Source organism: Schistocerca serialis, chromosome 3 (assembly GCF_023864345.2).
Source record: "Schistocerca serialis cubense isolate TAMUIC-IGC-003099 chromosome 3, iqSchSeri2.2, whole genome shotgun sequence".
In the NCBI taxonomy this organism is placed as follows: domain Eukaryota; kingdom Metazoa; phylum Arthropoda; class Insecta; order Orthoptera; family Acrididae; genus Schistocerca; species Schistocerca serialis.
This window is the reverse complement of record NC_064640.1, coordinates 565047886-565073266: the sequence shown is the minus strand read 5'-3', so window position 1 is coordinate 565073266 and position 25381 is coordinate 565047886. Positions and strand designations below refer to the sequence as shown.

The following is a 25381-nucleotide window of genomic DNA, read 5'->3' as shown; positions in this document are numbered from 1 at the left end:
AAATTTTCTCTGCCTACCAACAGTCTTCACTGGCATATAGATTTCTTTTGTGTGCCTGAGTAAGATTTTGCAATCGATAAAAGCTTCACAGTTTAACTGAGTGTCTTGACTGGTGACAGGAATTCATCTCATTGATGACAGCGGGTGTAATGACATCTTCAATGGCAAACAGTTCCCCAGAGCAGTCTTTGTTATTTGTTCTTCTTGGAATAGGTTTATGAGTCTAGAGCTCTGATCTACCATGGTATTTGATTGTTTGTGAGTCTTGCAAGAATTCCCATCTAAGAATAATGTTATGACTAAATTCTGTTAAAATGACAGGTTCAAAGGGCTGTGTACTTTCATACAATACATGCTCCTGTTGGCTGGATGTTTTTCCAATTTTTGACTTTCAACACAATCATTTTTGTATCATGGAACATAGTTAGCTGACAATGATAATCATCCAATATTACAGAAAAGGAAGCCGAAGTTGACTGGTACCTGGATAGGACAGATGTTGATGATTACATCAATGAAATTTCCTAGCATCTTGATGACTGTCAACTGTGGAGGATTTTGACCTGTGATGCCTCACCTCCATAGATGATCACCTTGCTTAGTTTTGTTGAAGTTAGTGGCTAGGCGAGTGGCTTGTACCTCTTTACAGTGACGGGGAATGGCTATGGCGATTTGTGGAGCATCCTTGTCCAGGGTACAATGATGGGCTTCATCCCACAGGTCGACTGTAATTGTCTACATTAGAATGGCATAACAGAACTGTTGTGATGGTTGACATCTGGCAGTGTAATAATCGTCGAGAACTCGCCTTCAACATGCCTGGGACATCAACAGTGGAAACATATAAGCATTTCATCTTCTATCCTCCAAATGTTTGTTCTTCTGCAGAGTATTATACTTGGCAGAAGAGGTGGTGATATCTGTGTTGGTCAGGTGCTGGTTTGTCATTTGGTAACTGTGCATAAGCCCGAGTTGCCGAAGTAAATTTTTTCTGGCGTGTTTGCTAGTGATGGAGGTGGGGGCTAAAGATCAATACACATCTTCTGAAACATTTTTATTACCTCCTGACATTTCAAGCTGACATTCATGACTGTTTGATTGTTCTGCTTGCTGTAAAATGTCATAACTCTTCTCTCACTACCTAGCATGTAACGGGGTTGAGATCATTGACATCACTCGACGAATTCCTCAGTTAGTGTGACATCCATTACCAAAAGTGTTTAACACACTTCGTCTATGTCTCCTCTCATGAAGTTGTGAGGTTTTGTCAGCTTCTGTCATATTCACATTTACATTGTGGAATAGTCAAAACATTCTGTATGTAGAACCGTGACATTTCCCTATTATATAGTGACCTATTCTTCGATTTTTTTGTTGCTGATTGATGTCAAATGTTTTCTCCACTTCAGCCTGGATTTATCCCACCTATTTAGCTTCTCGTCATTGTCCTCAAACTGCTGTACAAGAAAAAGTACACATTTGCCAAACACATCATGTTATTCAACCTGTTGTACGAAGGCTATCCACAAAGTACATTACGTTTTGGAATTAAAAATAAATAAAGTATTGGAAATTTTTTTTATTATATACAGATGAAAGCCACACTTAAATACTACTTTCCTACATAGTTGCCATTTAAATTAAGGCACTTATCATAGCGATGGATGAGCTTGGAAATTCCTTCGACGTAAAATTCGGCCACCTGCGCCTTCAACCACGTGATTAATCTGTAACCTGGTAGAAATACGATTTTTGTGGATTTCCTGGAAAGAGGCACTACAATAAACTCTCAAAGGTATTGCCAAACTCTGCACAACCTCAGAAGAGCAATACAAAACAAGCGCAGGGGAAAGTTGGGCTCAAAGATCTTGCTGATTCACGACAACACCCGGGCCCACACGGCAAATGCCACTCGTGAAGTTCTCAAATCTTTTAAGTGGGAGTTGTTTCCTCATCTGCCATACAGTCCCAACCTGGCACTGAGCAACTTCCACTTATTCCCAGCAATGAAGAAGTGGTTGGCTATGCAGCGTTTTGATGACAACGCACAGCTTCAAGAAGAGGTAACCATGTGGTTGAAGGAGCAGGCGGCCGAATTTTACGACGAAGGAATTTCCGAGCTCGTCCATCGCTACAATAAGTGCCTTAATTTAAATGGCAACTATGTAGAAAAGTAGTATTAAAGTGTGGCTTTCATCTGTATATAATAAAAAAAATTTCCAATACTTTATTTATTTTTAATTCCAAAACACAATGTACTTTGTGGATAGCCATTGTATTTGGTGACTCGGTTGAATCCTTTCAGCCATTTTGTCAGATCCTTACCAGCATTTCTGGAAAACACTGGTGGATGCCTGATGGTCAACTACTGAGTGAGCTGGTGCAGAAGTTAGGACACTGACTTGCATTTGGGAGGATAATGGTTCAAATCCCTGTCTGACCATCGAGATTTGGGCTTTCCATATTTTCCCAAAATTGCTCCAGGCAACTGCCAGGATGGTGCCTTTGAAAAGAGCATGGCTGATTTCTGTCGCCATTCTTTTGTAATCCAAGCTCATGTTTTGTCTCTTATGACTTCCATGTTGACAAGACGTTAAACTCTAATCATTCTTCCAATCTGCAGCTGACTTACTGCTGACTTGGAACCCATTGGTCTCCTGAATATACGGATTGTGGGAACAATGTACTGCTTTTATTCCAATTCCTGCTCATGTAGGTGATGCGATTTATGTTGCCTAATGGGAACTACAGTGGTGTAGACATTTTGAAGTACTCAGAATCTCCACCAAACTATGCCAAGTTGTAACTGCACTCAAGTGCAAATCTGAAAACAGCATCGCCGGTGAAATACAACACATAACACTGAAAGCATGTTTATATATGTACAGCCAGAACATAATTGAACTCCTGAAACTGAGTGTGGCTCTTTATGCAAACTTCGAAAATTCCAGAATAACTGCTAATGGTCGGGTTTGAATGGATGACTCACGACACACCAGCCAGTGACACAAACCAATACACCACACTGCATGCACTACAGATTGTGGCAACATTGTCTGCTAGGTCATTAATATACAACATGAACAGCAAGGGTCCCAACATGGTTTCTTGAGGCATACTTGAAGTTAGTCCTACATCTGCTGAAGACTCTCCATCCACCTCATCAAGAAAGCCTCAATACAGTTACAGCATTCATATAATGTGTTAATGACTGAATGATGAATAATACGGAAGTGGAGAATGCTGTAAGATAACAGCACTGAACATTCAGGAAGGCCTTGGTTCTCCCATGTGGTCACTGTGAAGATGGAGGATGGCACATGATGTTTCTACTGATGACTGAATAAAACTGTGAATAAAGATATCTATCCATTGCCACGCATTGATGATAGTGAGACTGTTTGAAAGGAGCAAATTAAATGTCCCACCACCCAACTGGGGCATGGTGAAACTTTAAAAATACCAGGCAGGTTCATTTCCCCCATGTATTCTCCCACTTTATCAGTTGGTGAGTACACCAATATTTTGTGAACCTTCCAAATGCACATGCATTGTCTCCAACTTGTGAATGCTGTATGGCATGGTAACAACCCTTCTTCTATAATAAAGATCTCTTTACATGTAGTCTGGTGTGGGTCAGAGGTGACACAGTCAAATCACCACTTGCTCCTCAGTATGCTGGCCCCTTTCAAGCAATTGAAAGGAATGACACAACATTAATTATCAATAGGAACAGAAGACGGGATACAGTATTGGTGAATCATCTTAAGCCCACTAATACTGATGATGACGGATCTATCCTAATGTGCGGGCCATGGTGGGGACATATGCGTGAACGTCAGGGTCATTCAGATGTATCCTTATGCCTACACAGTCTGCTCCACAAGCTGTGCAGGTGTGATCCTGCATAGTGATCATGTGCAGGATTTTGTGGGTTCATGGTGCACCTGGTTTTTAGCAATCAATGCAATGATGAACTTTCATTATTGTAATCAATGCATATGTAATGGTTGGCAGTTGTGGCTGAGCTATAGCTCTGTAGAATGTGTGTGAGGCAGGGCGGGGGGATGACATGATAGATGTGCTGATAATCGATAAAGTTGAGGAATGTCGTTAAGGTGATCTATGTCTTTCATGTTTTTTTTTTTTTTTTATTACAAAGCTCTCTTTCTCTCTCTTGTTGGTCTAAGGTGTTCTGAATTTCATATTGCTCTGTGGTGTGGAAAGATATAATAAAGTGTTTGTATCAACAAGCTTGTGTGTTAAGGGATGTCATATTATTGCCATCCCCTAAAGCATCTCTATGGCCTATTTATACTTCATCAACCAGGACAGTAAATTTCTTCTTCCTGTGTTAATATATCACCTCTGAAATTATGACAGGTCATGCTTTTCATCTAGGTAATACTTTTCCATTCCACTGCACTTCAACCAACTTATATCGCTGCTAGGGAGGTGAACCCCCTTGACTCACCATGTTTCCAACCAGCCACAGACTATTCCTGATGCTATTACAGTAATTAAAATGTGTGCCTAACCAGTGCAGTTCTCTTACATACATATTAAAATATTTTACATACTTCAGTTGCTTTTTATTAAACGTTCCACAGTTCTGTATTGTTTAACTTTTGAGAAAATGGATCACAAAAATGAGTAGTAATATCAGCAATCACTGGTCTGAAAAGACAGAAAAATGACAACAATTATGCAAACAGTTCCCTGTGCTACTAACAGAATGTCTTACTTGTTGTATTCACAGACACTGTTGCATACACAGAAATACCTCACAGTGAATTATCATCTGAGCTCAAATTAATGTTAACAAAAACTGTGCTGTGTCTTTATGTGTTGAAAGTGTGTGTTGATGTCTTGACTTAATTGTGTTGTTACAGTGTCTGGATTTCAGTGCCACCAACAGGCCTTACATACACACAGAATTTCTTCAAGTTTTGTGAGACATCGTTTGATAATATTATGCTACGGTAGTCACTGAAGGCTTCAGGCACTGCCCTCTTTAGAGACAAGCTCATTTCTTTAGGTATCTACCTATCTACAACCCTATGCTTTGTTTTACACCTATGTGGGGTAATGAGTCACAGCACTTTGATACGCATTCTTTATTTAACACAGCACAATGCTAGTTACATACAAGAGGACAACATATACAGCAAGTATCACAAATAAAATCACCCAAGCAAACCAAAGATAACAACGTCAAAAGATATTACGCACATATAATGTACCCTCATCACTAGTTCAACCTATTTCATTTGTTGATCACTTCACTAGTTGCACACAGCACACCTGTTGAGCTGTAGTGTCTATTTCCTTAGAAGTTTCTTTACAGTGACAGTACACCATGGAGCTTCCCATTCATTATAAACTGTTCTACTAGGTACATATCTGTCTAGTACATGATCAACTATTCTTTTAAACTTGAGCCACAGCTCTGCTGCATGTTCCTGTCATGAGATGAAAGTTCCAAAGTTTTCATTATGTATGACATTACTGCCTCTTTGTCTAGTTTGCTCAATATATAAATCTGTCTACATGTTTTAGTTGCCCTTTCTTCTTTGGTAATCATTGTTGCTACAGCTGCCTCATGGTCACTGCTACCAGTTTTAATGTGGAGATCCTCAAAGAGATCAGATCTGTTTGCTGTGTTAGATCCAATATATTTAAATCGTGAGTGGGATTTCAAACTGTCTGTTCTAAGTGGCTTTGTAGGATGTGTTGTCATGCCTATTATTAACAGAACTGTAACTATCCCATCTGATTGTTGGATGATTAACATTTCATCCAAAGGTTATCATATAATTGGGGAACTTACGTACTAATGAACTAAGATTTTCTCTGAAGTTTTCAGCTACATTAAAGAGTGAGCTTAGTGGTCGATAGGATGATCCAATTATAAATGTGTGGCCACTCTTGATACTGAGTCTTTCACAGACAGTCTCTTGTGCAGTTTCAAGTCATATGTCAGTATGTATCTTTCTCATGTACCATAAGCATGTATATGATTATGGTACATGAGAAAAAATTAGCGGATGACTTGTTTTTGAACAAGGATACTGTTACCAAAAGTTTCTAAAAAGCACACATCAGGTTTAATATTGATGATATAGCATGATTTATCATGGCATTCACAAATTTTCAAAAACACACAACATATCATGATACACATGAGTACTGCCACAATCAATGGAAGGTGATGGATGCCATGAGTGGCCAGCCTATTTCAAAAGTTCTAGACTTAAGCAACACAACACAGCAAAGAACTTATAAAAACTTCATAGAATTAACAAACAAAAAGAAACTGTCACTGAGCAGACTCAAAGCTACATTGATACAGATGAAAGAGTGGTGTGGTACCCATTGCATCACATATGTGTTGCAACTAATTGCTCTGCAAAGTTGTACTAGTGTTGCTGGGACAGATGAGACTATTTCCACAACAGATTTGCATGGTGAAGTGAATGACAGTAAATGTGTCCGCAAAAAGAAAAGAAAAAAAAGATGAAGAAAGCTGCCAGGAAGTGCGCTGAGGATGAATTTGTGCATTTAATTAGTTTGTACGATGATAGGTCAGCATTATTTAATATATAGTTGCTGGACTACAGGATCTGAGACTAGAAGCAAAGTTTGTTGGTTGAAGTGACTAAAGTTTTTAACACCTCTGCAGAATAAAATTACCAGAATATCCACAATTTAAGGAATAAGGCAAAATAGTTTTATAACATAGAAAAAAGATGTGATCTGAAACTTCCTGGCAGATTAAAACTGTGTGCCTGACCGAGACTCAAACTCGGGACCTTTGCCTTTCGCGGGCAAGTGCTCTACCATCTGAGCCACCGAAGCACGACCCACGCCCGGTCCCACAGCTTTACTTCTGCCAGTATCTCATCTCCTACCTTCCAAATTTTACAGAAGCTCTCCTGTGAACCTTGCAGAACTAGCACTCCTGAAAGAAGGGATACTGCAGAGACATGGCTTAGCCACAGCCTGAGGGATGTTTCCAGAATGAGATTTTCACTCGGCACAGGATAATGGAAATGATAGCTCTTGTAAATAAATAAATTGACTTACTAGACTAGAAGATGTTTTGAACTTATAATTTCCTCTGATTGTGCTGACCAACAGACAAAAGTTTTAGCTTATTTTACTTTCTTTCACTCCTTATTTTCTCACAGAATTATGACATGTAGTAATGTGAGCTAGTAACTACTGGATTTATTTGGCTATTGTGAACAGCAATAGTACTGTGTGCTTTACATAACAACACTACTTACAGAGGCCTCAGTGTAGATGTTGAAATGCTTACACTAACTACTTTTGTGCATTAATATTATCTGTGCCTAGTAATAACTACTTTTGCATTAACTATGATACAACCTCATGCTGTGGGTTGTTCACCAAGGTGTAGCAGCTGCAGTCACATGCCAGCAGTGCATAGATTGTCCATTCTATTCCCATCTTCTGCAATTATTTATCACTTAACATACATGATTCCTCGAATGTTATGGGACTTAATTATTTGTAACATACTGGAATTTACTACAACATTTTCTGTGAGCCTATGTATGGATAGAAACATTATATACTGAGGCAAGCAGCTCAGCTACATGTATTTCTATGTGCGTACTTAATAAACATACTTTTAACAAGAAGTATTATTTCTTGTCAGTGACCATGATCTCACAACTGGCAATCTGTTCCAGACTCTATGTAACAATATACCACAATATAAACCACAAAAATAATTTCCATATAGTCTTTCTTCCCATGTAGACTGGTGTTTTACTGGATCCATCCTGAAGCCTTTATGAAATCTGCAGAAAGCAACACTGCTATTTCAGTTCAGAACAGATACTATTCTAGTAGTGAAGGGCGGGGGGGGGGGGGGGGGGGGGGAGAGAGAGAGAGAGATTCAGTTGTACAGATGCAGCAATATTTCTGTCATTGATTCAGTTTTGTTTCTAGGGATTAGCTGCAACAGATCTCTAAATGCTTCACTTTCGTTGCACCAATGTCTGCAGAATCTTACACAAGAATCTGTGCCAAATGATTGTGGTACAAGAACTTTGTGACTGAAACAAAACCAGCCACACTGGATTATGTGACAGGCAATCTGAAATCTGAGAAAAATTCTACCCCAGTGTGTTTGTGAGAATCTATTTGAAGCATTCTAACATTACTAAAGAAAATGAGACCTTTGTTTTCATGTTGCATATCTTCTGAGGTTGACAGGGCCCTTAATGCACATTTAGGAAAACCAGATATCTATCCACATCCAGACTTGAGGAATGCAGTTTTCTGTTGTTTTTATGAATTGCTTAAGGCAAATACTGAGATGGTTCTTCTGAAAAGGACACAACCAATATTCTTTTCAGTTTGAGCTTGCACTCTCCGTTGATGACTTTAATCTTCCATCCTTCCAGAATGAGGACAACTGTTGACAGTTATTGTAATAGCTATCATTCGTTTCTGTTTCATTCATTGTGCCCCTCACTGTGGGAATCCATGCAATGATTTTCACTTTTTCTCTTTTTATACAAAATAGAATATTGCATGAAAATATGTGTTGAAAAACTTAATATTACATGAGAGATTCCTTATTTTACTAACATAATCCATTATAAAATAGATTTGAATTCTTCCATAAATTTTGAAAAATGACAATAAATTTAAGAAGAGACAGTACTTGGAGAGGTCAAAAAAGTCAGCCAACCAGTTGCAAATAAAGGTTTATTGGAACCCATGATCTAGGTTTCCACAATTTTAAAATTATCTTCTTCAGAAGATGTCATGGGTCTTGTTACATCACATGCTGATTAAATACCCTGAATAAAGTCAAACACCTCTTGTCGTATGAGACATCCATCTGAAGAACACAAATAATTACAAGCCATTAATTAGGATTGAAGCACTGTAGTATTACATGTGTGCAGAACAAATGCTAAGTGCAGTGGCCCATTGACAAAGGCTCTTGTCACTGGGACACTACCCTTAACATTTGATCTGCACACCAGTAATAGTACAGTGGTGCAATCCTAAGTCATGGCTTGTAGACCTGGACATTGTGGCCTGCAGTCTTTGTTTGTAACTCCATATTTAATAACTCAAAAAATTTAGATATTGTAATGAAACTCTAACCAAATAAGTAGTATACTGAGACCTCCATATCAAAAAAATTTAAAAACTGTGGAATATGTAGTGGAGTGAATATTGATTTTTAATTTATGTACTGAATTATGTGTAATTTTTATTTTAGGTACACTGTACTTCCATACTATTCAAAATAAAAGGTCAAAGCAAATTTTATTCTTTTAATTATTAACTTGTTGAAACAATAAACCAGGAATGTTTACCAATTTGTTGTTTTGTGTATTTTTAAAGAAATGTTCCTTAGAAGTCAATTTTTTCTCCTAATAATTTAAGGACATATGACATGCTCCAGCTTAAAATATTTAATACATTGTTGTATAATATGGTTCACTGTATAGGCAAGCACAATTTATTATTCCTGCAAAATTTTGTTTTTGTAGCTTTAACATTGGATGGGATAATGAACCTAAGTATGCAAAAACATTGGTCACGGGAAATTGAAACTAAATATTTGCACGTCATTTTCTTCTCAGTGATAACATGTCAAAACATTCCAGCTGGGTAATCTTGCTGATTCTGAGCGCTCTTTTCATTTTCTTTAGTTTTCTTCCTGTTCTTTGTTTTCTGGCCTCCTTTGTCATGCTTTCAGCAGATTCTTCATCTTTAGTGACACATTGTCAGTCCACTCGCAGCACCCCACTTTTCATGTTGTCCCCAGTTTTGATGCCTAATTTGCTCATGCTTTTTAATCTGCTTGTTACTCCATCATTAAAACATATTATGGCATCCATTACACCAATCTGAAAACTTCCATGCCAACAAAAACAGGTTCTGGCAAGTATTCCCAAATACAACTTTTGAAGTTTTCATTTGGATTCTGTGTTTTTCCATGTAAACATTTTTACAGAAGATAAGAATCTGAAGCATCTCTGTATATTGGTTTTAGTTATACCAGAACAGTTTCTGTAAATGGGGTATGCATATGTATGTTTTCACCAATTTGTTCAAACCTGTCATACTTTTAGCATGAAGTGTTTCATTTGGGCAGAGGCCATGGTGTGGATACTCATCAGTGGATATTCTGGGAGACAGAATTGCTCAAATTACTTTTCTCATCTCATAGCCCAGCATATTTTTGATGTTTTTTTCAAAGGCTAGACCATTCTGAGAGTCACCATCACCAAACTATTAAGTGTATCACACAGCACATGTAGGAGTTTATCTACTAAAACTAGAGACTGCCCCCTTGCTTTCCATACCATCACTGAAACATGAAAGTTTTTGTCACATTTGTGTTCATTTACCCTACTGGAGCAACCCTGACAGTGCTTTGTCAGACATTGCCTTTGTCAACAGCAGTGACGGCTGGTGGACTGTGGGTTAAGAGGGGCGTGCAACATTTTGTCTCTTCAGAACATTTCTTGAATGTGGAAAATACAGCATTTAGTGTATAAGCAAGTGACGTAATTTAAATCTTCATTTAACACAATTTTTTACTTTGGTATCAAAGCATAAAAATTTACAAAGGAATGTGGTTTTTGAACTTTCCTGCAGGCAAGACAGTAATTTACTGAGTACAATTAAAATGACATTCTTACCTTAATTAATAGGTCTCTCTTCTCCTTCCCTTCAGCAAAGTGGACAATTTCAAGCTCATTAAAATTCTGCACATTCAAAAGTGTTTTTTCTATAGAGCATATAGGTAATGCACTCACTCCCTCTTCTTTTATAATGTCTCTAGTGAAAGTCTTTATTCTTTTCAGCATGGAGGAACACCTCTCATTTTCTGCTGTTGTCATTGGTACTTTAAAAATCATCCATAAAAGTTTCACTGATTGTGGTGGATCACTTTCTAAATTATTGTTGCTGATACCATTCATAACTGTTAAAGCTCCATTTGCTGTTTGGAAATCATTTCTAATGTTTATGGCTATAATTTCCTGCCACAGTTCATTTTCGTTTAAGTCAAATAATTTAACTTTAGTCTGAAATTCTGTGTTGGGGAACAACAGCTTGTGTTTTTGAAACAAACTGGATTGGAATAATATAGCTACTGACAAAGGTGCTAAATGGGAAATGTTCATCAGTGTTAGTCATAACAAGGTCATAGACTTCCTCTGCAAGTTTTACAGGAGTGTTCTAAATGGAAACATTTTGGGTGGTGATCTCTTCATTTTCATTCCCCTCTTTGCAGTGCTGATCAAGATCAAGAGAATTTCTCATGAGTTTTATCACTGACTAGAAATCAGAAAGCTTTGCCGTTATCTACATTTCTATGTTGCAGCTGCTTAAACAAAATTTCATGGGATTTTATTGAAAAACTGAAGCCAAAAGAGAAACTCTTGGTCATTGTTAAGAAGTTACCAAAACCCAACTGCTTTAGCAGTTGAAACTTCCTGGCAGATTAAAACTGTGTGCCCGACCGAGACTCGAACTTGGGAGCTTTGCCTTTCGTGGGCAAGTGCTCTACCACCTGAGCTACCCAAGCATGACTCATGCCCCTTCCTCACAGCTTTACTTCTGCCAGTACCTCATCTCCTACCTTCCAAACTTTACAGAAGCTCTCCTGCAAACCCTGCAGAACTAGCACTCCTGAAAGAAAGGATATTGCAGAGACATGGCTTAGCCACAGCCTGGGGGATGTTTACAGAACGAGGTTTTCACTCTGCAGCAGAGTGCGCGCTGATATGAAACTTCCTTGCAGATTAAAACTGTGTGCTGGACCAAGACTCGAACTCGGGACCTTTGCCTTTCGCGGGCAAGGTCCCGAGTTCGAGTCTCGGTCCGGCACACAGTTTTAATCTGCCAGGAAGTTTCATATCAGCACACACTCCGCTGCAGAGTGAAAACCTCATTCTGCTTTAGCAGTCGTTGAATAATCATTGCTATCATCTTCCTCAATTGAGAAGAAAATAGAGAATCCCCGTAAATTTCTAAAAATATTGAAAGTTCTTTTTGTTGTGTTGCACAGCACTCTACAATGAGGTTGATTTGTCAGGCATAACAGTGTACAAATTTTGTTCTTTCATGCACTGCTTTCACTTTTTCCTGCACCTCATTGTGCTTACCACTCATAATTGAAGCTCCATCATAGCTCTGAGCTATCAGTTTTTCTGGAGAGTCATCAATGTTTAATTTGTCAGGTTCATTGAACACTTCACTACTTATTCCTGCAGCTGTATGATTTTTGGGTGTTGTGAAATTTATGAACTTTTCATATATTTCCCTTTTAATTGATATTGAACAATAGTTCATAGATACAAGGTGAGACAAAGTTGGACAATCTGTCATATCATCAACTTCAATTGTGACGTAATCTGCTTGAAATATTTCTTTGGAAATCAGCTGGTGGCAAACACCTTATTTAGAGACCAGCACCTCAGTCTGAATTGTTTTAGAAAGCCCCAAAACTACAAAATTATTGGTTTTTTCAATATATTCCTTCAACGTAGATCGTCCAAAGCTTAAAAAAAAGCGGAATTCTCTGAGGTATCTGTTTCATCATGTCCTATTAGTGCAAGTTCAAATTTCCCACAGGATTTGATACAGTCGATCAACTTGCTAAGGATGTAAAGATTCTTAGAAACATCTTCATTAAACTTCTTAATCCTCATTCTGTAAGCTGTATCCAGCTGACGCCTTATATTGACTTTGCCAAGCACAGAAAACTTGATGCTACTGTTCATGTGTAGTTCACTCAATTTTTTGTTTCTTAACTTTGTCAGCTAAATGTTTAATGTCTGATACCCCATCTGTGGTCTAAGGACGTTTTGCAACATGCATTACCAGACACATGTAACAGAAGAAACCCTTCCTTATTCCACATCCACACTGTCAGTTTGCTTGTTTGTATAAAGTAGGAGCAAATTTTCTGGTAAAACTACTTTTGCTTTTGCATGTATTTTGAATCTGTATATGTTTAAATCAGGGCTTTGTGGTCCTAACCTTTCCAGTTCCAACTTTTTATCAAAAGTAAGATTTTTTATCACCAGCAGTTAAAATATTATTTCTTGGGCATCGCTCTAAGCAGCCCTAACATAATGCACTAACTCCACCCAACACATGTGTGTTCCCTGCCTTTAAACTGCCAGGGTGGTTCGCTGAGGATCTGACAGTTGAACCATTCTAAAAACATTGATAATTCACTTACGTGGGCTGGTAGTCAACCCATTCTAAAAACACTGATCATTCCTATACATGCACTGGTGGTATGTGCAAAATTGAGTTAATTTTTCTTACATGATTAATACATGCTGCAACTTTTGCCATTATTGATATTATTGGGAGGGTTCTGTCCTGGAGTCCTCAAGGAATAGCTGCCACTGATCTACAGAGGTAACTGTGACAACTCCATTTGGTGATGTATGACCTCTTTTCTGTCAGAAACTGTGCAGTGCAGCAACAATATCAGTAAATTGACAAATATCTACCATTTATTTGTTAGGGCATAATGCAAATACTTATACTACCTCCCAAATTTGATAGGTAGCAGTAGGAAATCCACAGAATATCTGCATTGCTTTTTATCCCTTCACGATATACTTCATGTAATAATCAAGGTGAATGTTCACTTCACTTTATTTCAGGCATGTTACAGGCAATGTCATTTGTTACTTTACATACTTGACAGTCCACTACAGTTTTCCTGGATAGGCTTCTTCTTTTAGTTATGTCCTCACTAAAAGTAAAGGATTTTTCACTATTGCAGTATTGACATGTAGCAACAGTCAAAAGAAATTCTGAAAAGCTTGCACTTACTAATTGAAATAAAACCATTATTTCCACTATTTACAACACCAGAATCATCTTCATTTTTGGTTTGATGTTTCAACTTGTGTTTTGAAGAATTGCCTGGTGAGTTTTTAGGCGTAACCTCACTTTGCTGCTGTGTAGCAATTTCTTAGTTTTTATGATTTCCAACAACACGCTTGTTTTGATTACCATAAAATTTATTACTGCAATTAAACTTCTTCATTTTTGGCACTTTATGATGCAAAATGATTGAAATACTTAGTGACAGCAACAAGCTTATGACACAAACACGTGGAAAAAACATAACTAATCATAAGTATTCTACATATATCAATAGAAAAATCAATCACAATAAATCCCTGCTCGTAGTATAGTCAATATGTTCTTCAAGGATATTATGTAAATGAGTTGCTATGGAAATAATGGCGCCAAAATTAAATTATGAGACATTGCAGGCAAAGTTTTGTGTTTGAGGCATTGCAGGCAAAGTTTTGTGTTTGGCAGTAACGTGACAGCTAGGCATTCACATGCTGCATCTGCTTTAAAAAGGATTTAAACATGAAAATGAGGTAATATATGTAAAGTACATATTTTTAGAATCAGAAAGAAACAGAATTTTATTGAAGAATCATTTTTTGGGCCCTCATGACATTCAGGTCCACTTAAGATGAGTGTCTCATGTGACAAGCTGTTTGGTGTTATTCGAAGTACTTAATGAGCATGTGATGTAGCAAGGTCCATTACACCTGCTGATGAAAGCAATTTTAAAATTGTGGAAACCTAGGTTGAAGGTTCCAGTGAACCTATATTTGCAATTGGTTGGCTGATTTTTTTCAACATCTCCAAGTTTAATGTCATACAGTTGCTGAAGTTACAGCCATGTTTAAGATTTTTTTGAGAAAATACTTTTAAAGAAGATGTGATCAAAATAAAGAAGTTGTGTGGCCTTCAGTGAAACTGTATATTTCTTCTTGAGTAGCATATTTCAAATGAAATTCTTACTTGCTGTGAAAGTAAAGAATGCTTAAAATCTACTGGTTTTTGTTTCTGACATTATTTAAATGTTTCACAACTGAAAATTATACTCTTCAGTAATTTATGACTTGTACTACAAACATAGAGGAAAGAAAATGATTTGATTTTGTGATTTTTCCTTTGAACAGTCTATGAAATACCCAGCTGCATAATGTGTGTTCTGCTTGCTGTGAAGGTAGTTTCTACATATAGGATAAATGTAACTTGATGTCACAACCCTTAATCAAAATACCAGTACATAATTTCTATCCTTAATGCTTCACCCAATAGCCTAAAACTTCTAATTTTGAATTTTATCTGCTTTACTGCAGCATGCCTGGTGAGCTATGCCACAGAAATTGTCATGAGAATGTGTCATGGAAAACGACGTTGCACACTTCCTGCTGATTCTGAAACATTTGGTAAACCCTGCAGAAGTGACTCACGGATGTATCTCAAAGTTGTTTATACATGTGGTAAGTATGATCACATATTGTAATGCTTCTTTTGTCTTTTATAACTGCCTCTGATGAATTTAGTATGAAAAAAAGGAATGAAAAATATAACACATTAAAAGTATGTAATATTGAGTAGTGATGAACTGTGATTTTTTGGCTTCAAATGAAATATAAATAAATTCCTGCCCCCCACATTGATTTGTGAAGTACTGAGAAGGTAATGTAAGCATATGCTCATTTAGTTATTTGTTCATCCAAAAAGTCTTTCCAGCTTGTGGAATACAGTATAAATATTGTGTATGAATGTGTGCAAATGTTCATGTGTCCAAACACACACACACACACACACACACACACACACACACACACACACACACACACACACACACACACACACACTTGCTCTTACTCTTACATAAAATACAGAAACAGTAATATTTAATAACATAATTGATTTTTTCCATTAAATAGTTTCTAGTCCTTGCAGTACCTGCACTGCCTTGTTTCAAGTCTCTTGTACTTCATGGGTTCTAAAAATGTTAGGGTTTTGCAAATAAAGTGAGAATGATGAAATTATTTCATGCATTTGTATCACACTGTTTCTCGTGGAAGTTTAAAAGCTAATGTCCTTACTGACTTTATATGAAACTTTTTCCTTTGCTTTGTGATCACAATCAGGGATATTAAAATTTTCATTTTTTTTAAAATTCACTGTAGCAAATTTACAAATTTCTGGTATATACATACAGGGAAGGGGAAGGAATGATGACTTTTGAAAGAGGGATTTGCAAGAATCTGTTTATCAATCATATTGCATTGTTCTTACAGTTCTTTTTTAGTTAAGATGATGACTGAATTAGATGTCATATTACCCTGTAATATAATTCTGTACTGTAGGATGCTGTGGAACTGGGCAAAGTAAAGTGTTTTTGCACAGTAACTCTTCTGAGCATTACAGGCAATATGAGTATTCACATGTTTCAGTTTTCTGGAATAAATCTTGCATGAATGACATATATAAATTATCAGAGGAAACAGCTAACAGAGTGTTTCAAAAAAGTTCTCAAAATTTTGTTATATAGTTATTGTATACTGTCAAAAAATGTAATCAACTGTTTATGTTATAAAACTTTTGTACTTGGTACCAATACAAATTACAGAATGTGGCTACGAAGTCTTTTGCGATGGAGCCCTTGCAAAAATGTTCTTGGTTTATTTGCCACATCAAATTCAGATAAAACCCCAGTATTATGGAACCCACATTTCCTGAATAACAAACATTTATGATTTATGAAAACATTCAGACAGGTGCCTTAAAATAAAGGAAAGTTACCAAAAAATATCAACATCTCAAAAAGTTCTGTTTCAAATGTGATCTGATGCAATAATCTATAGACTGCAGGACACAGTATGAACAAAAAAATATAAAAAAACACAATGGTTGAGAAACATTTATATTCAAACTTAATAAATGTTTGTAATAAACAAAATGTAGTTTTTGGTTTGTTCAGGTGTAAGTGTGACTGAAGTACAGTTGTTCAGGTTATATGCTAATCATTTGATGAAGAAGTGTTATCTGATAAAAATGTTCTAATATTTCATCAGATTGTGACAAGAAACCAACATGGTGCAATGATTCATAACTATCTTCAAAAAGGAGATAAATTTAAGTTTGGATCTTCATGAAATGTGAGAAGTAGTACTCTTTGATTTGACATTTTATGTTGAGTCTCATATGTTGCAAAATACCTAAAGAAGGCTACAGGTCCTGAAGGAAAATTTTCGTATGGTTCATTTCTACATCTACATCTACATAAATACTCCATAAGACACCGTAAGGTGCATGGCAGAGGGTACCCTGTACCACTACTCGTCATTTCCCCTCCTGTTCCAATTGCAAATAGACGGAAAAATGATTGTCTGTACACCTACATATAGCCTTAATTTCTTATATCTTATCTTTGTGGTCCTTACATATGATGTATGTTGGTGGCAGCAGAATCACCCGGCAGTCAGCTTCAAATGCCAGTTCTCTAAATTTTCTCATTAGTGTTTTCCAAAAGGAATGCTACCTTCCCTCCAGGGATTCCCATTTGAGTTCCTGAAGCATCTCCATAACATTTGCGTTTTGTTTGAATGTACCAATAAAAAATCTCTGAATTGTTTCAGTGTCTTCCTTTAATCCAACCTGGTACAGATCCTAAACACTCAAGCAGTACTCAAGAATAGGTTCACCATCATCCTATATGCAATTCTTTTACAGGTGAACCACTCTTTCCTAAAAGTCAACCATTTGCCTTCCCTGTCACAGTTTTCACTTGCTCATCCCACCTCTTATTGGTTTGCAACATTACACCCAGATATTTACATGACTTGAATGTGTCAACCTGCTCACTATAGTTCAATTCTTTTATCTTGGCGGTTCGCGCATGCCCACCCAGACGTGGAAGATTGCTGCGTTGCCAGTTGGACGCGCCAAGAGAAGCAGCGCCATAGTATAGTTGGCAAACTTACGTTTAGGGGGGAGCGCGCAGTTTCTGAAGCAAAGCCACCATGGCTGCATTAACCCTTTGGCTGCTACAGAGACGTGCTCCCCACATTCCACGATGTGCGTGATTTTGTCATCACTGCACTGTTTGCCTGTGCAGACACATGGTGTTTCGACTGCTTTGACACACTTAATCATTTGATTTCAAAGAAACTATTTGGCCCAAAAATTTGATTTTTACACATCTTCGTGACTGATACCTTCTCTCCATAAATGACTTAATTTTGTTTCGATGTTCAATGCAGTTATTGTGCAGCATTAAATGTAGTAAACCATTGCATGAAATTTTGAAGAGTTTGCAGAGGTAAAAGTCCATAGCGTATACTTTCCATACGGTCGATTTTAGTTGCCACTAGAAATTTCAAAAAATTACATTAAAACGAATAAAATTCATGAAGTAAGAGACTTCGTTATTGTTTTTAAGTAAAGAAAATATTAAGCACCGAACCAGGTTTGAACTCAGAATCTTTCATTCAGCAGCCCTACACTTTTACCATTACACTAACGCAGCTTGTCATCCAACGTATCTCCCGGAGGACTTTAAAATATCATGCAAAATACCGACAGACACTGTTGGTATGACTATGAATTACTCACATTTCATCGAAGTACAATAGGAAATAACAATTACTGCTGTTCTTTATTGTGAAAAAGTGGTTAGTGAGAATGATACAAACACCTTTCCTTGCTATCGCCTGAATTAGGAGGCTTATTGCTTGTTTCGTTTACTTAATTAATAGAATATGAAGCAATTGGTATAAAGAATGCTTTCTCCAAACTTTCTATAAAAGAAAGTCTGCTATCAAGACATTGCTTTTGTTCAATTACCTTATTTATGACTGACCATTTCTAAAACTGAATACACTCGCCTGTGCTCTGCACTGCAGTAGAGCTCTGGCAACGTCATTCTCTGTTCATTGGCTGACTGTGTTTTGTGACGTCAGACACGCAGAACGAACCTAAACTCAGCCACCGTCATAAATGATGCGCACTTTAGTAATACTGTGTTCCTACTCATCTGTATTAACTTACAATTTCCACATTTAGGGCTAGCTGCCATTCATCACACCAATTGAAAATTTTGTCTAAGTTGTCTTGTATCTTCCTACAGTCACTCAACTTCGACACCATGGCATCATCAGCAAACAACAACAGACGGCTGTCCACCCTGTCTGCGAAATCATTTATGTACATGGAGAAGAACAGCAGTCTTGTCACACTTCCCTGGGGCACTCCTGATGTTACCCTTGTCTCTGATAAGCACTTGCCATCAAAGGACAACATACTGGGTTCTATTATTTAATAAGTCTTCAAGCCTCTTACATATATGTGAACTTATTCCGTATTCTCGTACCTTCATTAACAGCCTGTAATGGGGCACCATGCCAATTGCTTTCCAGAAATCTATAAATACAGAGTCTGCCTGTTGCCCTTCATCCATAGTTCTCAGTATATCATGTGAGAAAAAAGCAAGCTGAGTTTTGCATGAGTGATGCTTCCTAAAACCATGCTAATTTGTGAACATAAGCTTCTTAGCCTCAAGAATGATTATTATTTTCAAACTGAGAATGTGATCAAGGATTCTGCAGCAAACAGAAGCTAGGGATATTGGTCTGTAATTTTATGGGTCCATTCTTTTACCTTTCTTGTACACTGGAGTCACTTGCATTTTTTTCCAGTTGCTTGGGACTTTGTGCTGGGTGAGAAATTCACAATAAATGCAAGCTATGTAAGGGGCCACTGCCATAGAGTACTTTTTGTAGAATCGAACTGGAACTCCATCCAGACCTGGTGATTTATTTGTTTTCAAATCTTTAACTTGCTTCTCTATGCCAGGTATGCTTATTTCTATGTCGTCCATACAGGAGTCTGTCCAATGGTCAAATGATGGTATGTTTGTATGGTTTTCTTGTGTGAACAGTTTCTTGAATGTGAAATTTAAAACTTTGACTTTTGTTTTTCTATCTTCAATAGCCACACCAGACTGGTCAACAAGGGATTGAATGGAAGTCTTTAGAGCCCCTCAGCAATTTTACATATGACCAGAATTTTCTCAGGTTCTCTGTCAGATCTTCTGCTAGTTGTCATGAATGCTGTTCAAGTACATGGATACATCTAGTATTGGGCTAAAGGGTGACACTTAGTAATCATGAAGAAGGATAATGTTATTAAAAATGGGTTTTCTTTACTCACTGAAATGAAATAGAAATATTGAAAACTCTGACAGTCACTCCTCTCATGCTCCATCCATGAATGTTAAGTGTAGTAACAAATATATCAATGTTTTACAAGTGCCCACTGCCATGAACTTACAGGGTTTTGGCCAAGTACAGATTGTATATAGATAAAGTGTTCATCCTCAATTGGAGGCTGACATGAGTATCAAGCATAGGTTCCAAATATCACAAGCTTCTAACTTCTAAGAGAAAAGGGAACAGAAAGTCTTACATCATTACATATTCTTATCTCATGACTAACAGAAGACAATTGTAAATAGGGTAATGGAAAATCCTTGGTGGAATATAAATAATGGAAGGAATAAAGGTAACAACTCACTGAACACCTGAGGTGCTCAGACACTGATAGACTCATAAACGAAGCTGAGAATGTTGCTACCTTTCGGACAGATCCTTCTTCAGAGATATACAAAGTGCACATACATATGCATGCACAGATGGAATGAGAGAAGGGAGAAATAAAACAGGAAGTGGGAGGGAGAGTTAGGGAAAGGTGGTCGATGACTAGGAGGGAGTAGCAGCAGTTGAAGGGGATAGGAATATGACACTGGTGAGCACATTCTTGCCACAAACAGGAAGAGCTGTACACAGTGCATAATGGTGTGGGGAGGGGGCGATTGACAGTAGAAGAGGGAGACTACAGCGATGAGGGTGTGAGTGTAGGATGAGCGAAGCTAAGATCATGGTGCGGGAGTGGGTGTGGGTGTTGGGTAGGGAGTAGCTGAGAGTTAGGGCAGAAGGATTATGGGATTGAAGGATGTTTTGTCAGGGCAGTTCCCATTTATATAATTCAGAGAAGCTGGTATTGGGAGGGAGGGGTCGAGGGATCTAGATGGCACAGGTTGTAAAGTAGCTATCAAATTCAAGCATGTTGCACTCACCACAGTGTTTGACCACTTAATGGTTAGAATATGAACTCTGGAATACTTACATATATAACTACATTCTACTTTGTGGATGTACAAGGAAAGCTTTTCAGATTGCAATTACTACTCTCAGAATTCTTTATGTGGTTCATAACTGCACACCTTGAAAAACTTGGAGAAAACTGCACAAAATTTTTGTAACCAAATTTTCTCTAGCTGCCACCCACATCAAGTGATGAATGACAAAGGAGCACTTGTCTGGTAGCTCATGGATATTGAACAACATGACATTGCTAGAAGGTCACGAAAATTTTGTTAGCTTAAATTGCTGTGAGACCATGCATTCATACAATGCAATTTGTGCTTGAATTTGCTAGTATATTCACTGTTTGAATGTGTTAAAAACAAGTGCTTTTATATACGCTCCATCATAAAATGAATGGCAGATTTTATCCTCTTGGATATTAGAAATTAACCTTTTCCCTTCTTTGGTATTGAAAGCATTGTTAAATTTTTTAAGAAATTTGATCATTGTCATCTGAATAATTGTCATATGAGCTATATTGTCATCACATTTCTGAAACTGAAACAATGGTAGCTCATGAAGCTATTCATGCCTTTCAATGTGTGTAGTATTTCAGATAGTGGTAGGCTCACTGCGTGAAGCAATTCCTTGTTAATAAGAAAGATTTGCACTTTTTATAGTTCCTCGAATGAGTTTTTTCAACCTGAAGCAATAACTCAATATAAATTGTGTTTCATTAACATACTATACAGTTTTCGCACTGTATACATACGCAAGTGAACAGATATACATCTACAGCCATACTCTGCAAACCACTGTGAAATAGAGATCAAAAATGTGCTCTATATACTTGCTTTAAACTTGCCAGTCAGTTTTATGATGTCATCTAAAAACTTGCAGCCTCTGTAAGCTCAGAGACTCAAGTTGCAAGTCTCCACTGCTGCCCATTTAAGTGAAAACTCGCCATTTGAGTCAGTTGTCAGGTGCAAGTGGACTACACCAGCATAAAAAGGAGAGGAAGTACATGAGTTTGGAGGTATAGCTGAGGACTGGCTGCATTGCCACAACATATGCAACCTTTGGGCATGTTTATTAATAGCGTGCTTCCAGGTGTTCTGCCAAATTGTTGTTTTCATTTTATGCACAATATTTTGACAACCAACCTAGCCATCTTCTTCTGGTGCTGCGAGTGTTGCTATTATTTATATTTGACACCTGGCCTCCAAGCAAATGGATGGATCAGTCATTAAAATATTGTGCATAAAACAGAAACAACAGCTCAGCAGAACACACAGAAGCATGGCATTAATCAGTCACACCAAGAAAACCTGAGAGTTCACATAACAGTTGTTATATATCAATACAATGACTGATCAGTTGGCAGTGAATATTATTCTGTATCTGTCTCTCTCTCTCTGTCTGTGTCTCTGTCTCTCCCTCCTGCTCTGTGTGTGTGTGTGTGTGTGTGTGTGTGTGTGTGTGTGTGTGTGTGTGTGTGTGTAAAACCTTTTTGAAGCCTGTTGTAAATTTATTTTAATATTGCATCTCTATTCATAGAATGTCTAACAATTATGTTGACTTACACACACCTTTGACATGTTATCAAGTCTATGTCAACAGTACAAGAAGCAGGACTTGAGGATGAATAATGATTAATTATTAAAATAAATTTACAAAAATGAGTGATAAGCTACATGACTTGCTATTATCCCATGAACACAAGTTGCCATGATCAAAAGAATACACAAATAGCACACCTTTTGGCCACAGGACAGTGATATTCCTCAGTGCCTTGTTTTTGCTTGACTGCATACATGTATTTTCTCATAATGAATGTGGAATAAACAAGAATACAAACACTTATTTGCATTGGATGAAATGTGTATGTTTTTTGTCTGAATTGTTGATTATAGCACTGAATGTGTTTCAGACATCATTCTTCCTCTATTGTAGCACATTCTCTGTTGTATACACTACATCACTTAATTTTAATCTTATATCCTTGACAGTATCACAAAACACAGCTTCAGTTGAGGTCATCTGATCCTGACAATTGGCCATATCGCCCCATCACTGCTACTTTAACTACTATTGTGGGGAGGAAGTAAACCAGTATAGTGCTGACCTAACAGTGGTGCCTTGATTTCTAATTTACTCAGCCCTCAACATTAGACTCATACTCATTCTCTTTCTAATCTCTACTGTGAAGTGCATGGCCGAGGATAATTTCCATTGTAATGCATGTTAGGGTTCCTTTCCATTCCATTGACACTGGGAGAATGATTGCTTAAATTTCCTTGTGTGCACTGTATTTCATGTAGTTTTGTTTTCAGAGTCCGTACAGGGTTGATAACATGGGGCTGCAGTATATTCCTAGATTTTTATACAATGCTCATTTTTGAGGCTTTATGATTGCATTAAACACTCTCAGTATCTTGAATTGCCTCATCTAGCTACAGTGCAACCCTGAAATCATATGTAAGGATGGTCATGGTACTAATGGATGTCATCTTAGGAGATAGTGTTCCTTGCTACTTGTCATCTTAGGAGATAGTGTTCCTTGTTGTTGCAATTAGTCAAGGAATCACAATATTGCAGACTAACAAGGCTCTATTCTATCACGTACCCAATATTCTCAGAGGGGGAAGGTCTGGAGGCCTTGCTGCCCAGAGTAGTCTTGGAGAGTGGAGAAGAAGTAATCACATGGATATTGTCCTACTGGAAGACTATGTCTCCCTCACATTGTTGAAATGGCAACATAATTTCCTGAATTAAGTTTTGGATTTACAGTGCAGTGCTCCCTCAACAGACATCAGAGATAAACTATCATTATTGGCTTCAAACCATGATGTCTATATGTGGCCCTATATGTCACCATATCTGCTCTCACCTCTTACCACACAACTACTTCAGTCACCTTTCAGTTTCTGTTTTTATTGTATCTTGTGAGAGAGGTTGAATGCTGATGAAGTATGAGAAGATTCATAGCAGGTGCCACCTTTGCTCATAGTCCAGCTTCCAGGAAACAATTGCTGATGCTCCTAGGCAATCTGAGTGCAGCATTGACCCTAATTTGTGATGTAGTTGCCTTTAACATCAGAATGGTCATGTGATGCAGTGGTCCAAAATGACCATATGCTGCTGCCATTTGTAACCAGGACAATGAATATGTGCATCTTCCGTTGCCCACTAGCACCAACATTCATACATTTATGACACACCTTATCCAGTGTGCCCAGAATTTGTTTATAAGCTCACTAAGAGTCAGTTAAATGCACAAGTTCTTCACATTGGTAGATGTGTGTTTCTTACTCTGTTCACAGTCTGTCACTTTGAATCATTGCCTTTATTGTCATATATCAGTGCAAATATGTCATACCTGTTACCTGCAGATGTATTTATTTTTAAATTTCCACAAATATATGTCTTCATTGAGGGAGGGAGGGAGGGGATATGTTAAAACAGAATGATATGTAACAGTTATAATGAAATCAAACAATGGAAAATCCAGGATGGAATGTAACAGTACGAGAGAAAGAAAGTTGCTACTCACCATATAGCAGAGATGCTGAGTCGTGATAGGCACAATAAAAAGATTCACACAATCATAGCTTTTTCAGCAGTAGACACCCATACACACACGCACACACACACTCACGCAAGTGCAACTTGCACACACGTCTGCAGTCTTGGAGAACTGAAACTACACTGCGAGCAGCAGCACCAGTGCATGATGGGAGTGGTGACTGGGTGGGGGTAAGGAGGTGGCTGGGGCAGGGAGCGGGAGGGATTGTATGGTTGGAGTGGCAGACAGTGAAGTGTTGCACTTTAGACGGAGGGCAGGAGAGAAGGTGCAGAGGGGGGAGGTGGTAAGTATCAGAAAGGAGAGAAATAAAAATAAAAATAAATTAAAAGACTGAGTGTGGAGGTGAAATGATGGCTGTGTAGTGCCGGAATGGGATCAGGGTGGCGGCTGGATGGGTGAGGACAATGACTAACGAAGGTTGAGGCCAGGAGGGTTATGGGAATGTAGGATGTATTGCAGTGAAAGTTCCCACCTGTGCAATTCAGAAAAGCTGGTGTTGGTGGGAAGGATCCATATGGCACTGGCTGTGAAGCAGTCATTGAGATGAGGGGTATCATGTTTGGCAGCATGTTCAGCTACAGGGTGGTCCACTTGTTTTTTGGCCACAGTTTGTCGGTGGCCATTCATGCGGACAGACAGCTTGTTAGTTGTCATGCCTACATAGAATGCAGCCCAGTGGTTGCAGTTTAGCTTGTAAATCACATGACTGGTTTCAAAGGTAGCCCTGCCTTTGATGGGATAGGTGATGTTAGTGACCGGACTGGAGTAGATGGTGATAGGAGGATGTATC

At 37.9% G+C, this 25381-nt stretch overlaps 1 protein-coding gene across 1 annotated transcript in view; it reads left to right on the top strand.

Annotated features, from left to right (window-relative positions):
* LOC126471020 (protein eva-1) overlaps positions 1-25381 on the top strand; it is a 333354-nt gene that overhangs the window by 258837 nt on the left and 49136 nt on the right. Inside the window, exon 5 of the mRNA XM_050099080.1 lies at positions 15204-15347. Coding sequence (XP_049955037.1) covers positions 15204-15347 — 144 coding nt within the window. The remainder of the gene's footprint in view (positions 1-15203; positions 15348-25381) is intronic.